The sequence below is a fragment of the Engystomops pustulosus genome, chromosome 4 (genome assembly GCF_040894005.1).
Source record: "Engystomops pustulosus chromosome 4, aEngPut4.maternal, whole genome shotgun sequence".
Classification (NCBI taxonomy): Eukaryota; Metazoa; Chordata; class Amphibia; order Anura; family Leptodactylidae; genus Engystomops; species Engystomops pustulosus.
Window position 1 is genome coordinate 158,192,327 of NC_092414.1, and position 18,842 is coordinate 158,211,168.

At 37.6% G+C, this 18,842-nt stretch overlaps 1 protein-coding gene across 2 annotated transcripts in view; it reads right to left on the reverse strand.

The window, feature by feature from the left end:
* Positions 1-18,842, reverse strand: part of FBN1 (fibrillin 1) — a 152,195-nt gene that overhangs the window by 51,128 nt on the left and 82,225 nt on the right. For both annotated transcript variants that reach the window (XM_072148248.1, XM_072148249.1), the window contains 10 exons: positions 17,069-17,191; positions 12,599-12,721; positions 9,239-9,391; positions 8,629-8,682; positions 6,198-6,323; positions 5,975-6,100; positions 5,422-5,541; positions 4,771-4,908; positions 2,523-2,573; positions 290-415 (listed from right to left, as the gene is read on the reverse strand). In XM_072148248.1, coding sequence (XP_072004349.1) covers positions 290-415; positions 2,523-2,573; positions 4,771-4,908; positions 5,422-5,541; positions 5,975-6,100; positions 6,198-6,323; positions 8,629-8,682; positions 9,239-9,391; positions 12,599-12,721; positions 17,069-17,191 — 1,140 coding nt within the window. The remainder of the gene's footprint in view (positions 1-289; positions 416-2,522; positions 2,574-4,770; positions 4,909-5,421; positions 5,542-5,974; positions 6,101-6,197; positions 6,324-8,628; positions 8,683-9,238; positions 9,392-12,598; positions 12,722-17,068; positions 17,192-18,842) is intronic.

Genomic DNA, 18,842 nt, shown 5'->3' on the forward strand with positions numbered 1-18,842 from the left:
GTCCAATGATTCTGAGTTGGACAAAGGACCTTTTAAAAAGGACAGCCACTCAGTATTCCCTTTAATATCTTTCCAACAATGTATTTTATATACAATCTGTGCATTACATAATGGCTTATTCAATTCTATTGCAATACAGGCAGTCTTATCTGCAAATCTATTCCTGAATCACTGGAATTGCAAACTGGTCTGTGTCGCCAATAACAGAACTTTAATGGATTATATAGTCCTGTTGGGAAATGTCTGGAAAGAAATGCAACAAATATTCTATAAAGTCTGTGAATTATACCAATGCATGTGCGTCCAGTAGCATCAACCTTCATTCCAGGGGGACATTCACAGACAAAGGACCCGATTGTGTTTCGGCAATTGGCATTGGTGCATATTCCTGCAAATATCTCACATTCATTTACATCTGCAACCAAAACATATAAATGTTGCATCAGAGGAGGGACACAGATAACAGTATATATCATACAATACTAAAAAAGAGGGTGTGGACCAATTCCCAACTGTCCATGACTACAGATAGCCTGGGAGGTTTAGAGGAACATCTAAAACTAACGAATGTCAATATAAAACCATAAGACAAACTTTAATACAAACACAGAATTAGTACAAACGTAATCTACAGTGATAGCATTTATGTAGCCGTCAATCACAAGGTGGAGCAAAGGCATTATGTACAGGCTTTTATGTGGGTTGATGAGCAATTATCTTCTATAATTAGTTACCTTCTTTCATTGTGGTGCATGGCATAGCTATTAATTCCTTAGATTTGGGATTTTTTTGTTATGTACCACCACTTCAGGCACTGCCCTATGCACAAGCTAATGGGGGAGATTGAATAAAGTGCAGGTGAATAGACCACTGCAGAGTTATACTCCACAGTCATATTCTGCACCGGAAAAATCATGCTTAATGATCTATCTGTAGTAATTTAGAATAGTGGAGTAGATACTAGTTGGGCTAGTTTACGTCAGAATATTCTGGTGCCCTGGCTAGCCCAAGCCCCCACGCAAGTTGAAAAACTGCCTAAAAATGGTCTAATACCCTCATTAAATGTGGCACACAATAATTCAGGTGCATGTTACTCCAGAATTCTAGTGTAGATAGATTGATAAATCTTCCCAATGTGTTCTAAACATTCTCTTTATAGCCTGGGAGGTTTAGAGGAACATCTAAAACTAACGAATGTCAATATAAAACCATAAGACAAACTTTAATACAAACACAGAATTAGTACAAACGTAATCTACAGTGATAGCATTTATGTAGCCGTCAATCACAAGGTGGAGCAAAGGCTAGCCCAAGCCCCCACGCAAGTTGAAAAACTGCCTAAAAATGGTCTAATACCCTCATTAAATGTGGCACACAATAATTCAGGTGCATGTTACTCCAGAATTCTAGTGTAGATAGATTGATAAATCTTCCCAATGTGTTCTAAACATTCTCTTTAAAAAGGTTGTCCACTTTAAATGCTGGTCCATGGTCATGTGAGTCACACAGGTGCACAGCTCGTTATGACACACAGCTCTGACTACTCTTCGCGATACTATCTAGCTGTGTACCTGTGTGACCTCACATGACCATGGATTGTTTTTTTATCCACAGGGAGTAAATAGTGAACTTTCTGTTGAATAACAGCAAGCAGAGATCTAAAAACGGTGAGCAATTGAAACAGAAAGTAAATTAAAATATTGACAACACCAAAAGGTTATTGTTACATTCAGCAATATTTTATATCCAAAAACTACATATGACTGAGGATAAATATTGGTTTTAAAGAAATAAAGATTTGGATTTACGGTAATTTTACTGCTCCAACAATTGGCTTTTATAAGTTTTGTCTCTTAGGACTAGGAAGAGAAATCAAGTTTTTTTTTTCCGATTAAAAGAAAATTGTTTGTCCCCTATCCAAATTTTTTAGACAAAAAGTAGCATAACTAGGAACTGCATCTGTACACTTTTAAAGGAAATTCAAGGTAAAAATGTGTATTGTGCTTATTATTTATCTAGTCACATACACCTAAGCCCTGGAAGCTAAACCACAAGCACTCTGCAAATAACATGCTTTGTTTTTGTGCTGTTATGGATATAGGGATCCAGACAGTGTGCATGATTACATAATTCTCATCTGGAGGGGGGCATTAACACATAGCTAACAATTCCATTTTTTGTATAGCTTTAATTAAGAGTGCAAAAAAAATGAAGGGACCACCCTTTTTTATGAGTGTTGACTTTGGCAGGACTTTTCCAAGGCGTTTTCAGGTTTGTCATGGTGAACATAAGACAAAAACATAAGCCAAAGTGTTGGGTCATGGGGAGTGAACTCCCTCAAATACATAACAAGGGTCTTTGGAGACCTGACATCAGGGAAGAGATGTGTTCTCTGTGCGTCAGTGGAAGTATCTAGTTGTCCATTATGCCGGCTCTTCCAAGATTTGGTCACCTTAGGCTGAAGTCAATAGAACAAAGGCAGAGACATCAGGACTAGAGGGAAATTGTATTTAATATTTTACCTTGACAAGTATTGTCTTTGGTCCTTGAAAAACCTTTTCCGCAGACATGATCTGTAGAAACAAAGATGAACAACTGTAAATGATGGAAGTGAGCAGTGTTTCTAACATAAATAAATATAATACCCTATTTATTCACTCCACTGCTGATGTTAGTCTGTTGCTGTTGTTGTTGTTGCTGTAGTTCCTGTTGATCAGTCCAACCTCTCACTATAGAACACCTTTTGACTTCCAGAAATCTATGCTATGATAGAGGCTCGAATCCTTTCCTGACAAGCAAGGCAGAATGTTTATTGCCCATTCTACGGTAAACTGAAGAACACTATCCTGAGGCATGGTCATGGGAAGAGTAATTAAAATTGGTCACATTACTTCAAGTTTTTTGTAATGTGTATATGTGTAAGTGCCAGGGGCAGGGTATCTATTAAATGTTCTGCACCACTTTCCTTCAAAGTAAAGCCCCCTTGTTCAGAAATGTACTTCACCTCATCAGCTGCCAATACTGTCCATAAAATGGTTGTAGATGGAAGCAGGGCTGTGGAGTCGGTGACAATTTTGGTGGATAAAATGATAAAATGGACCGACATAGACTCCACAAACATGTAATAAATTATAAAAATTTTGAAATTTCCTTTAATGTCTGTTCTGTTCCTTATCTAAGGATTTAGGTCAGGGGTGAGCAACATTGATAGGTCCAAGGGCCATACTGTCATACTGCTCATTTTTAATGAGCACCCAACAATGAGCAACCAACAATGAGCAACCAACACCCTTGATTCACCAACAGCCACAGTACAGCGCAAATGGCAACCCAGAAATTATAACTGCCAGCAATACCACACCAGAACCCAAATACTGCATTCAAAGCAGATAATAATAGTACTGGAGACCACATAGCAGGTCTAAAATACTGGAGAGCCCCAGAGCAGAGAAATTTCCATAGGCCCCCAGAGCAGACAATAATATTGTCTAGAACACAATACTGGAAACCCCCCAGAGCATTAAAATAATAATACTGGAGATCTTCAGTGCAAACAAATATTGAAGACTAATTAGCAGACAATAATACTGGAAACCCCAGAGCAGACAAAAAAAAAATGAATAAATCATCTCCTTTCTTTGCTCTTCTTCTCCTTGCACCACTCTGCAACTTCTTCTCTCCTATTATTGCCACTCTGCTCTGTGTCCCGTGTTGGTTGTATGCGGTGGCATCAGGGCCCAGAGCAGACCTGTGCCAGGAGCCGGAGAGAACAGGAGAGTACAGTAAAGCTGACAAGTACTTACCACAACTGGGTCCTGTCCTGCAGTGTTCTAAGTCCTGATCTTGACGCATACAACCATTGTCAGGAGTCTGGACACAGAGCGGAGCTGCAGGAGAGGATCTGGAATAGTGAGAACTTCTCAGCTGCACTCACCACTACATGGCCTTCTACAGCAATGAACGCTTCCATCAGTTATGCTACATAAGTTATTGAAGTGCTCATTGGACAGTCAGTAGGGTGCGGACCGCAACTCATGGCTTGACAGGCTGCATGTGGCCTGTCGGTGTGGCTTTGCCCCATTGATACTCCTTTTAGTTGAGATGAATGTATGATGCACTTTATGTACATGCTCAGGAGTGAAGCTCCTCTGCTAAAGATTAGAGGAATAAGGCACTGGGAATGAACGCCTGCATTTATCTCAGCACTTCTAATGTGACCAGGAAAACAGGGCTGGGGGGGTCAGAGTAGTTGATCATCCTAGTGGAGCTGGAGTCGGAGTCAAATTGAGGAGTCAGATGTTTGGCTTACCAACCCCAAAGCCCTGGATGGAAGGTCATACAATCTCTAACTGTCCATGACCAATCATCCATCCAGGACTGTGAAATTGCATACATCAATGCTAACATAAGATCCTGAAAGCTTGATTAGTCATGGAGAGTTTTGATCACATGACCCTCTATCTGCTGCCATTTTAGAGACAGGGATGACTGGTTGATGAGGTAAAGATATCTCTGAACTATAAGGCATCATTTTCACATATCAGGAGTGTGTTGCACAACTATTAACAGATGTATATTGGTAAATTTCCTAACATGCTGACACCTACATTTACACACACATTACAAAAAACATGTAAATTGTAAAGTAAATTGGCTAACCTTTTTAATCATGTGAAAGTGTTTGGCTTATATTTTCCAGAATTGTATTTTAAAGGGGGGAAACTATGACTAAGGCTAAGTGAATGTGTTGGCTAATGACTCATTTCTTACCAACATCACAAGGTTGACACGGACTTCCCCAAGCTACTCCTAATGTTGAACAACACTCAGATTTCAGAGTGGCTCCATTTATGTTTATTTCACATCTTCCATTGATCATATCTTTCCAGCAGGTGCCTTTTAGTGTTTCTGTGAAGCAAAACAAAACATTACCATTGCTAGAATAAGTAACAGATAATTTATTTTTAAAGGAAGAAAAGCATATCAGAATCTGATGGAATGGAGACTACCCAATAGCAAATAATCTAACGTATCAATATTATTATTCACTCAAGAATTAGATAGTAGCAGTAGAAGAAATCATGATTTAACTTTTATTATGCTAACCTCAAACATTGGGTGTTAAAGCAAGTTAAGGTTCAAAGGCACATGAAAGGGGTTGATCCTTGATTGAGTTCAATACGTGACTCAGTTTAACAAAACGGGTCTGGAAGTCTGATCCACAAAAAAATTGTAGATGCAATATTTTCTCTTCAGCCGTTTTCTCACAGCTGTGTAACACCCAACAACTATCTAAATCTCAGACTTCTGCCACCAACTGTGCAGGGACATGAAGTCAAAATTACAGTAAATTTGCATCAATAACTAATATGATCAAATTGTTACATGTCTTCAACCAGATTTTAGAGACTAATGACTTACCGATACAAATAGTCTTGGTTTTATCCAATGTGCTGCCAAACAAACATTCACAAACAAAGGATCCTTTGATATTCTTGCATACGCCATTGATGCAGGGGCTCGACTCACATTCATCAACATCTGAAAAAAATATCAGAGTTCATTTCAAATTTGCAATTTATACCAGTACAACACTTAGGCAAGCTGCAAAGACATGTTTTCTGCAGTGTATGTATATTCACATTGCATCAGGTTGTGCAGGATGTATCATTAGTATTAGCTACATCCCATTGATGGAAGATAAACCTTTGTGATATTTATTTTTAATAAAACATCCTGACATTCTCAAAATAACATGAACAGACTAATAAAATTAATAAACTAAAAAAAAAATATATATATATATATATGAGACGCCTATATTTAGTGGATCTCTCATTATACTCTGAACACATATCCAGAAGGCAAAATCCGCCAAGCATCTCATCTACGCTGGTAAGATTATGGAGAATGCTCATCACTAGCAGTAGATCTTTCATAAAGCACATTTATGTACACAGCATAACTCTACTACCTTCACAGGTTTTTAGTTCAGGCTTGAAGACATATCCAGTAGGGCAAGTACACGAGAAGCTTCCCGGAGTGTTACGACATTGACCATTGTCACAGAGTAGTCTGTTCAGGGCACATTCATCCACATCTACAAAGGTGCAAACACAGAAACATATTAGTCAATGTGATTTTGTGTCCAAGCTGCTCTTACAATCTTAATTTCTAAGGCTTGTAAAAGGACATACCAATACAATTCTTTCCAGTAGGGTCCACATCATATCCAGAATTACAGACGCATTTGTACGTTCCATAGAGGTTTTCACATATTCCATTTGGACAGATATCAGGATCCAGAGCACATTCATTGATATCTACAAGAAATGGGTTGAAAATGTAAAAATACTGCAATTGAGATAACCTTTTTCACAATTACTTTTATAACTTTATTGTTATTATTCTTCGAAGTAATTCAAAATAAACATTTGCATAGTATCTGTCTAATAATTACTTAAACGCCTCAAGCTTACCATAACATTCACACATCTCTACTATTGGGTTAAATAATTAAAAGGGGTTGTATTTGAGTAAAACAAATGTCTGATTTCTTCAACTACTTTTTAAAACTTTTTCATATTAGTTGAGGCTATGAGACTTTTTCATCTCAAAATGTAGCAGAAGAAAGCAGACAAAGTGGTAACTTATGGCTTTAGTGGTGATGCTAGAACCTATGGTATGTGACTACTGGGTCTACATTGGGTTACAGGATGGAAATAAGCAAGTTTTGTCTCTAGATTAGTGTGATTAGTAAGAATTTTTATTATTTGCTGTTTTTAAGTGGTTGCATGAAGCAGCTTTGCTGTCTCTTGAAGCTCCTGTTTAGCTGTTAGATGTAGTTATAGTCGAGGGCATTTTACTGGCATTCGCAATGACCCCTACACACATGGCATTTGACAAATTACATCAAAAGTGATATGTGATTGGTGTGGAGGTCACCACTGAGGACAGTGTTTGGCTGCACTGGTAATCTGCCACAAATGACCTCAAATGGGGTTGTAAGAGCTTGCAATGGGCTGTCAGTTGTAAAAACAGAGGGGTCTGTTAGCTTTATATTAGTTACTGTAATGGACAACCCCTTGTAAGATATTACCAGGAAACACAAAGATGTTATTTGTTAATTCCTTTGAAAAAAGGAATTGACTTTTTGTTGCCCTACGGAAGAATCCACATGAATTTTTTTTTAATTATGTGAATGTTTTCAAACCCTTAAGTTTTCCTGCTCTCCTTGTTTCAATACAGGTCAACTGGCAATATGCTTTGTAACCTAGATTGGATTTGCATGTCATATTATAGAGATGGCTGCAAGTCCTGTCCCAGTTGTGCGTCCATGGTTAGAAACCTATGATTTTCCTTGTTTGGGTAATAAAACCAATAAATGGAAAGGGATTTGTCGACACAACAGGGCTCATGTAATATGGATATAATATGCTCATGTAAATGCAGCATTTCTAATACCATATAAATGACAGCTATAACTTGAATAGTCATATTTTCTAGCTGAAATGTTACTAGTCTCGTTTTCTCGATGGTTGCACTGAATGACTTCTTTTAGACTTTGTTTTATGTCTCAGCCTGATAAGCAGACATTACCAGGATATAACTTGTGGCTAAATTCCTAGTCCCAAGAATTCTATTTATATACCACATGAGATTACATTGTTGTGCACCAAATGGACACTTTAATTGATCTCCTTTAATTGCATTCTTATGGTTTATGGGGGAAAAGCACATCCAAAGCCTGTTTACATAAACAACCTAGTGAAAAGTGAAAAGGGAAAGATGGTTTTAATTACTTTTCTACTATTGAGAGTATGCTTTTTTAAATATATCAGTAATTTCTTTTCTAGATATATAGCAGTCATTCTCACAGTACCAGGCAGTATACTACACTGCAACTTTTCCTACTGGTGCTATAAGGGGTTCATGTATTTTGTTAAGTGAAAATAGTATAATCTACCATGCAAATTTAACTGTCAAAAAAAACAGAACCTCATCCAAAACTGATTGATTGAACTAAAGTGATATAAATCAGCTTTGGTAGAAGTTGCTAACCTTGCCAAAACAGGCTGCAAACAGGGGATCAAAGTATTGCACACATTGTCATGTACATGTAGCCTTAGAGCCATTTTTAAGACATGCAAGCTACAGCTCTGGCACCAAAAACTAAATAATAAATGGAGCCTTACAAATATTTTGGGCCTACATGTGCAAAACATTTGTGGCTTTTTAAAGAATGACATGACAAAAATAGCCTCTGCTCTGAGTTTTGAGGAACGGGCAGTCGACTCATACACAATTGGAAACCACCTCTGTGTGTATGAGCCCATACAAGTACATGGGAATGTGTGAGCGAGTTATTGAAACAACGACTAGTATACCTCATGTCCCCTAGTACACCTTATAGATATGCTAAATGCATTAAATTTGGTGCAAATTCAGTTGTGTAAATCTGGCTTTAAATTTCTCCTCATACTAGTTTACCAATTAGCTAACCTGTTGGTAAATTTATTAAAAACAGAAGACATGATTATGAGACTCATTCAGAGCTTAATCCTTGTCCATTCCAGTCTACATACATAAGAGCACTAACATGTATGTCAGAATATTACTCATACATACCAGTTCCTGTGGATGTCAATCCTGGGCCACTGCTGCATAATGCGTGATACTCATCTGAAAACACAGGAAATACATTGTAGCCAACAAAAATGAATTTTAGATTTCAGAAACAATATCCTTATTAATAGTAAGAGTAAAAGGTTATTGTAAAGAAGGACATGCTTGCTTCTATGGGTTTGGTCATGAAATATTACAATGTAGCATTGTGTGCCAGGAGACAGTGATGTACTGTACAACTGGGTAAAGCTGGGGGTCAAGATTTCATTATTGCTTACACTGGTGAAAATATTATCTTGTGTATTTGGCATTGATGGAAGAAGAGATGACTATTTTGCATGTATGAGGTTTGGGCAGATGGAATCTATGTTATGATGTAGTAATGGTGTTTTTGCAAAGAAAAAGTGTAACTATCAAAGCTTTGTTCACAATGCTATTAACAATTCCACCACAATATATATCAAGGACAGATATCAAGTGCATCCTGATATCATCCAAACACTATAAGAGAACCCAGATGGATCTAAAAGCACATATTTTACCATAATCACCAAAGATGATTAATGTAGATTTCAGTGGTGTAACGTTGGTTCAGAATATTAGCCCATCTTACCTGAAGTAGGCGAAGGACAAGGTCGGCATGGTTCACCAAAAGCATGTTCTGGTTTGGAACAACAGCACTCCGATTTTGTCACAGCACCCAGTAATGGTTTATCGCACTGACCCCTCTTGTAGCCACCGTAACATGTGCTCCTCATATGAGTGTCTGTGATACAATATATGTATAAAAAGGTGGATTACAGCCAGGTCAAATGCACACATTTACAGATTTTTTTACTTTTTTACTGATTATTGAACAGAAATACATATTATTTGTTTCTAACTTCCAAAAGACTGCCTTAGGCTCAGTGCACACGTCGGCAAATGAAGAGCTAGCCGTTTTTGCGGCTAGCTCACGGCCACCATAGAGGTGCATTGTATATCTGAGCTAGGCAGCTGTACCACAAGAGATATGGCAGGTCCTATTCCTGCCTGGGTTTGTGGCACCGCTGTCCAGCTCCCTAAGGAGAGGACATTTCAACAATAACCCATAAACTATGAACCCCAAACCCCCTTTCAAGCAAGTCAGATAATATTGCTCTAAAACAACATATGCCAAACTGCACCATCTATTTGTAAAATTTGTGCCAAGACTGAATTGCTACTAAAGTATATTTGGCCCATTTCCTCACTTTTCCATTTCAGACATTTTTCACAACTTCACTGTAGATGTTCTAGTGATGGCCAACAAATATTTGTCTAGTGGACCACTGAAGGATATGAGAGGTAATTACTGTGTGCTTATTTTTTTTAGATTTAATCTTTTTTTAACATTCTTTATTGAGGCATCCTATGTCATAGAACACTTTTTAGACCACAAACATGAAGTAGGTAGGGGGGAAGGGGAAAATAAATCAGTGTGTAGGGAAAATGACAGTGCTAGAACAGTCTAACACTAAGGCTGACAAGTTCTTATGATGGACTCCCAGCAATTTATTGATGATATCAAAAACTTTGTCCCGGAACGCCCCGATTGGTTGACAATCCTACCAGCCATGGCCTCATGGTACCCCTAGTTTCGGAAGGGCACCAGCACTGATCCAAGACTGAGGTTAACAGGGATAAAGCCTGGATGGGACTCTATAGATTCTATCTATTTCTCTTTTTACCAATGAAGGTAACCTATAAGGCGATTGGGCTGGCTAAACTCAGGTATTAGCAAGAGCTAAAACTTAGTTCTGTTGGCTGATGTTTGTTTCATTAAAATAATTAAGCCCTTCATCTCATTCTAAAATTTTCCATGTGGTTATATCCTTTAACCAGTTTGTACTGCATTGCTTTATATACTAACATTGTCCTGATTCTTGGCTTGCTGCTGAATGGTTATCCCTGACTCTGTATTGTTTGACCATGGCACAGACACACCTCCCCCTTCCTTTGTGGAAAGTACAAAGGTCAACATGGAGCAATACTAAAAAGTATTGTCTGTCAAGGATGCAAAACCTTTCCCTGCACTTATTATGAATATATCATTTTATAAAGTCGAAATTTTATATTTATGGTATATTTATATGTAGATAAAATTGTAGGTACCCCTCGTTTAATGAAATAAAAACCCACAAAAGTAAAAATAAATAAAATTTGTATGAAAATGAACAAATGAAAGGCAGACATTGCTTTTTTGCCAGGCTTCAACAGAATTAAAAAAAAACCCATAAACTCATGAAACAGGCCTGGACAGAAATGATGGTTCCCTTAACGTAATATTTTATTACACAACCTTTTGAGGCAATCGCTGAAAACGATTTCTGTGATTGTCAATGATACTCCTGCACCTCTCAGGTATTTTGGCCACTCCTAATGAGCAAACTGCTCCAGGTGTCTGGGATATGAAGGGGTCCTTTCCAGACACCATGTTCTAGCGCCTTTCAAAGATGCTCAAAAGGATTTAGATCAGGGCCCATAGAAGGCCACTTCAGAATAGTCCAATGTTTTCCTCATAGCGGTTCTTGGGTGGTTTTAGCTGTGTGTTTTGGATCATTATCCTGTTGCGAGAGCCATGACCTGTGACTAAGACCAAGTTTTCTGACACTGGGCAGCACATTTCTTTCTAGAATCTCTTTATAGTCTTGAGATTTCAAATTTAGCATGCACAGATTCAAGACACCTCATGCCAGATACTGCAAAGCAGCCGAGAACATAACAAAGCCTCCTCCATGTTTTACAATAGGAACAATGTTATTTTCAAGATATGCTTCATGTTTCCACCTGTGAACATAGAGCTGATGTGCCTTGCTCGATTTAAGTCTCATCTGTCCATAGGACATTCTCCCATAAGCTTTGTGGCTTGTCAACATGTAGTTTTGCAAATTCCTGTCTTGCTTTTTTATGTTTTGTTTTATACAATGGTGTTGTCTCTGATTAAGACCCCTTTGGCTTAAATAACAATGGATGGTACAATCTGACACTGATGTTCCTTGAGCTTGAAGTTCACCTTTAATCTTTTTAGTCACAAGAATATCAAGCTGCTTGCAGGTGGTCTTATAACCTTTACCTTTAATATTCTTGTCTATAATTTTTTTTTCTAAGCTCCTGAGACAACTCTTTCCTTTGCTTCCTCTGGTCCATGTTGAGTTTTGTACACACCATGTCACCAAACAGCACAGTGAGTAGCTATAGCCATATATATACAGGTTCACTGATCGATTACATAATTGTAGACACCTGTGACAATAATTAGTGTACACACCTTATTTAACATTTCCATTTGCTCACATATTTTCAGCGGTACCATCATTTCTGATTCAGGAGTTCTATATTTTTTTTAAAAAATTCTGTTGATGCAAGGCTGAAAAACAATGTCTGCCTTTCATTTGTTGATTTTCATAGAAATGTAATCTATTTCTACTTTTGTCAATTTCAAGTTATTTCTGTGACCATTGTGGGTTTTTCTTTCATTAAATAAGGGGTACCAATTGTCCATGTGAGTATATATTGTTTGTAATGGAAGATTCATAGATTTGTGGCCCTTGGTAAATCATTGGGCCACACTAAGCCCAGGTTTTAGAGGTAAATCGTCAGCATTACCATTTCCCCCTCTTGTGATAGCACCTTATTACAAATACTTAGGTAGCTAACCAACCAATCATGTCACAGCAACTAAATAAGGAGAGGTTTAATAATATTTCTCTAATATGTATTACATGGTATAAGGCCTAGGTTTTTGTGACCTCTACAGAACTGATACTTCCCTGACTGTATATTTTTTTATTTAAGCACAACTCTGCATTAAAAAAGCTTTAGATTTTATAGGACAACCCCTCTAATACCAGCTAAACATAACATAAGTAACATTTCTTCTACTACACAGATGGAAATAACATTGTAGCAACTGACTGTATATCAGGAATGGGAAATGCAAAGATATACTTACCCACGCACACACGTCCATCAAGTCCAACTGCAAGGCCAGGGAAACATTCACACCGGAAGGAACCCTCTGTGTTCACACATTGTCCATTCATGCAAATGCCTGCTGTTTCACATTCATCGATATCTAAAATCATAAAGTCATATAATGATTATATGCAGCATAGAACGGTCATTCATATACAAAACAGTAAAATAAGTCTTCCTCGCATACATGCAACTTCTAAAAGGGTTAAGTATCTCATAACCAAAGATATTTTACTACCCATAGATTCCACAAAAATAGAGCACACATAGTTCTCTATGTGTTTCGTAGACAACTACATAATAAAACATTAGACTGATTGTGATCTGGCTGTATTACAATGTAGGTTACTAATTGTTTCATCTTTGTAGCTACATTACAAGTATAGCAATAAATGACATACGTATACAATGTTACCATGCAAACAAAACTAGAGCACAACACAGAAGACGGCCGTCAATGTGCTATACTCCTGACCATAAAAGGACAAAATGAGTATGAAACACCTTTCTTTTTTTTTCTGGCTGGGGGCCATAGCACACACTAGTAATATCCAAACTCACTCCAACTGTATTTTATTAATAGACTGTAATTCTAAAAAAAATTGCTGGACACTTACAAAGAACATTCAAAGCATGTTGTATATTAACAGCAAGCTGATCCTACCAGGAGGCTACGACTCTACCTCAGCATCACACTGGTTATACTGTCACTTTATAGATAACTTGGACAATTTTAGAGATTAAAGTAAATCAAATGTTGTTGGCAGTGTCTTCTATGCAGTCTAAATGTACAATTTGTTTGGCAACATAATTCCTCATGGCCGTGTGGTAAAGAGAGGGAAAATGGTTTTATTGCCAATGCAGGGGCTACACCTATAACCAGACACTGGCTGGATGGTTTCCCCAACAAATAGGAGAAGTGAAAAGGTTTCTTAATAGAACTATTTGGATGGAGTTGAAAATATATGTCAAGCAAGGGTCTGTGTGTAAGTTCGAGAAGCAATGGAGTAGAATGGCTTTGGCTAATTTGCTAAGAGGCTGGATGAGAATGTGCCCTGAAAGGCTACTGGGACAATGATCTGATTTCTGTATTACCTGTTAAGGGAGATGGTAGAAATAATATCACCCGTGTGGATGGTTAAAGGATGTAGTAGGAAGAACCTGACTGTTTGGGGAGCGGGGTGGTTGGGGACAGTTTAAATTCTGTAATTGTAATTCTATGGTATTGTATTTCTATATTAAACATTGAGGTCATATTCTGCTTATAATATTGTGCATATAAATAAATGTTACTTGGTTAAAAAAAAAATTGTTTTAGCAAAATCTCTTACATATGCCAGTTCATTAACACAGCCTTAAAGGACATCTACCACCAGGATGAAGGATTGTTAACCAAGCACACTAACATACTGGTGTGCGCCCCCTATTGAAAGATCTGCTCTTTTCTAAGCTTTTTATGCCCTGGTTTTGCAAAAAAAAAAAGGCTTTAAAATTATGTAAATAAACCATAGGACTTCGGGCTAAATAGATGTTAATGGAGCCCTGAGCCCCTCAGGCTCATTTGCATCATTTTTTAAGCCTATTTTCCTAAAAACAAGGCCATAGGAAGCTTAAAGAAGAGTGGATCCTGTCAGAGTGGGCACACACCAGTATGTCAGTGTGCTTAGTTTACAATCATTCATCCTGGTGGTAGATGTCCTTTAAGACAGTTGCCCATGAGCAAGTTTGATCAGAGAAACTTGGTCCATGTGTTTGTGGGATTCCCGGACCAAACCTTGAACCACAAGACTAAACTGACTAATAGGTTCAGTCTGGGAAATCCCGCCAGCGCATAGAGTGAGTTTTTCTGACTGTACACAAGCAAGTTTGGTCCAACAAACTGACTCAGTGCGTCTTTGGAATTTACTGGTCCAAACATAACACTACAGAACTGAACAAAGTTCTATGTTCAGACGGGTAAATCCAGCAGACACATGGAACAAACTCGCTTGTGTACAACCAGCCTGGTACATGACCGTGTAATGTAATCATATTAAACAGGTCACTTAGATGTTTAGATTTTAACAAGCACTAGGTATTCATGGCTTATTTAGCTTGGCTGTACTGTGTAGTCAAACTATCTACGTGGTTCCCCACAAATATATTTATTATCTGGTCAATTAGAAAGTCTCTCCACCTCACAGAACACCTTATGTGCAGACAGCAAGTCAGATTCTCAATTTAATTCTATATGACATCATAACGTGTTATTTTAAATTAACCAATTTCTAAAAATCTTTAAATGCACAATTTTTCCTAATCAATACATGGAACTGTAGTAAATGCAATTTATAATACATGTAACACACATAGGGGCAGATTTATCAAGCAGTCTGAATGTCAGAATATTTCCAGTTGCCCATGGCAACCAATCACAGCTCAGCTTTCATTTGACCAGTGCTCATGAATATTTTAAAGGGAAGCTGTGATTGGTTGCCATGGGCAACTGGAAATATTCTGACATTCAGACTGCTTGATAAATCTGCCCCATAATGTTACATCACAATAAACCAATCCATCATGGCTGTCTTTTATGCAATAACAAAACAGATTTTTGAGAGAGAGAAAAACAGACAAACCACACTTAGCATATGTTTTGCTCTAATGTTAGTGGTTTGGTGGGGTCATGTTCTAAATTACAAAAAGTTTTTTTCTCTATTCGAAAACCAAATTCCCAGAGGACTGAATACCACAATGTCCCATAAAAAAGCTAATGTTTACAGCCTGTGCATTATACATTACAAACTAAACTCAACTAGTCGTGGGATGGAAAGTTTGGGTTGAAAAAGTATTTGGGATATGCCACCTCAGCAATGAATAGGTTCCTCTGCATCTGTTGTGGTAGTCTAGTGCTTAGTTAAGTCAAGATGCCAAGGGCACAAACCTGTCTCATATACATGACAGAGACAGATGAAATAATAGAAAAGAATGACACATACCAGTAGAATAGGAATCAAAACCAACAATGCAATAAAATCTCAATACCGATTTTGGGAGTTGTGTGGTGAGGAAGATATTTGACATCATGCTCTGAAGAGATTGTCCAGGTTCAGAAAATGTTAGCTCTATGGCTGGGTAGAGGATGGGGTATAAAACAAATAAAGAGCTCTTACTCACCTGCGCAGTTTCTATCTGTATACAGAGGCCAGCAGTAACACCACATTGACAGAGTGCACCCGTGCTATAACCTATGAAAGCTGCTGTAGAAGTCAACACATTACTGCCAGCCTCTATAACTATAAGTAGCCAGAGCTTCAGCGGAACAGGAGAGCTGTTTATTATTTTCACACCCCCCTTTGGAACTTATAAAAGGTTTCTGAACCCTACTACCCCTTTAAGGAAGAAAAAAGTAAGACTTCTCTTATTGATCCTCCAGTACTTCAATTCCAATACTTTCCGGATCTCCCATATGTGCCTGCTTCTTGACACACTAGATGGTCACACATGGAGATGATCCCAATCAGTAATTTGTAGGGTGGGATTGTGCCAAGATGGTTCTAGAAGCAAACACCAGCAGGTATTATGACCCACATTCATTACAAACAATTTTTTTAGGTGCACCTTTAACATAGAGCACTGGGGCGCCCCTTTCACTGCAGAAATTTGTGTTGCATGAGGAATAGTGCAGCCGCGACACAAAAGATACATAAAAGAATGTGCAAAGCCGGACAGAAAACTGATGGAAGGTACTTAGTAAATGTTCCCCTATTTATTTTATTTTTCCAGCAAGACAACCTATTAAGAATGTAAGTTATCAAAGAAGTTTGTTTTTTTAATATTTTAAAATGGTGGTGTTTGATGCGGAAAAAGCTAACCTATGATTTTTGGGAAACAGAATTTTCCAATGTAATTACTCTGAAACATCCACTCCTTAATTAAATCATAGTGCAGATGATAATGGTAAACTTTGTAGCATGCTTTAGTATGGAAATATATCCCTGTGTCCTTCCTTTTCCCCAGCTTTTCTTCCTTATTAATGCAGTTTGTGTAAATCAATTGTCTATTCTGTATCCACTGACAGCTGAGAGATAAAGAAATCTTATAAAGAGTCTGATGACTTAACTCTTTACAGACAGTGCCTGAATACTCTAATCTCATCAAAGAGCTGAATCAGCAAAGGAAATATGCTCTAGGTATTGAAAAAGGTTAACAATTAGCCTGTTTATCTGTCTGAAGTGGATGGGAACTTAGAAGGCTTTCAGCTACACTGCTCATTATAGGAGAAAAAGTAGAAGAGAGATACAGAGAAGCTGCTTTATGTAATGAAGTAAAGTTTACTATTATAATCTGTTCTATGGATTTATGAAATAAGAAATTTGTGGCCTTACAGATAGAGAAAGTACTCCTATGTACTCCTCTGCAATCTGACTGCATCTTACAAAAATGACTAAGTTATCTTCTTACATACCTGTGCAAAATCGTCCATTAGGTGCCAGCTGGAAGCCAGGTTTGCAGATGCATTTAAAGCTTCCATCCTCATTAATGCACATTCCATTTAAGCACATGTTCTTCACACTACACTCATCCATATCTGAAAATAACATAAAATATAAATCATAAATAAACTTCCAAAATATAACCTTATTATTTTTCTATACAATATTTCTCTTTTTATTTACGGCATTGTGTTAATGTACTGAACATTTTCTTGGAAAACAGACAGACAGTCTACAGAAATAATTGTTGTATTATTGCATGCTGGATCTGATGAACTTAGAAAGATTACTAATATGTCCTATATTCGAGACAACAACATTACTTGATGTCAATTATGCCATAATGTTCTATTATAAGCCCCACATCTATACTATCACTTTTGCTGCTGTCTGACAGCTACAACTACTCCCACTATTGTACAGTGAAAGTAACGCTTTTCCTGAGAACTTGTAAATCTGCCAAGCTTCACCACACTATTGTTTTCAATAACAATGTGATTGCTTCCTCAATATAACACACTTTCTTTCTGGGAAACTTTGATAACTAAATTTCCTCTGTTGAATTATAGCCAGTGCTATATTTGCTCCTATAATGTCAAAAGGTTGAGGCAGTAAAATCAGGAATAGTTATATCCTTGCTCTGTATCAGGCAACATATTACCAGTAATAAGCAAACAAATGCAGGGCTGTGGAGATGGAGTCAGGGACCATTTTGTTGAAGTCAAAACCAGAATAAAGTGGACCGACCAACTCCAAAAATATATAAAAAAAATGTTACAATTAGTTCACTGCAGTAAGTGCTGAATATTTTATCAGTATTTGGGGAAATTATGGCATGTCCTGTAAATGTCTGTTCTATTCCTGATCTAAGGATCTAGGCTTTTAGTTAAGATGAATATGGATGCATTTTTTGCTCATGCTCAGTAGTGAATATCTTCCTTTACAGATCAGAGGGGAAGGAATGCCTGCACTTATCTTAGAACTGCTAGAGTGACCAGGAACACTGGATTAAGGCAGGATTGTCCAGTGTGTGTTTAATGCTTTAGTTTGCTTTTCCTTTTGTTCATGTTTTAGATGTTAGTTGCTCTGATGGATTCTATATATTATACATAGAATATGAGGGGGGAAACGTTTTTCTAACATCTTAAATTCAGAAATACAGAAACACACACAACTATCCCTACTATAGGTATAGAATCGAGTAAGAGTTCTCCTTATGGAGCGTTTGCCAATTAAAGCCTCCTTGCAGGCGTGTGGAGACTTATAGTTATTGATGCTCCACTAGGGGATTCACGAAGCCTAATGACATGATATGGGATTAAAGTCAAACCAGTATATTCCATGAAGATGCATGGTTTTCCTTTTTCCATCTAGAAAAACATATTTCCAAGAATCCACCAGTGGAGCATCAATGGCTATTAGTCTACACGCCTTTATGGCGGCCTTAATTGACAAACTCTCTGTAAGGAGAACTTACCTTCTGATCCTAGTCAATAGCCTCTCACTCAGCTAAACCAGTTCTCTACACTGTACCGAGATGCAACCACGTTGAAACAGCGCTGTCTACAGTAGGGAATCTGTTCCTTCTCAAGTAGATAAACTGATTTGGCTTTAATCCCACAACATGACATTAGGCTTCCTGAAGGTCATACTTGACGGTAATGGTCTTCAAAATAGAAAAAGAGGCAGTGGTTTTCCGTGTCTCGTGTAGGAAAATGTATTTGCATATTCCTCATAGTTATAGAA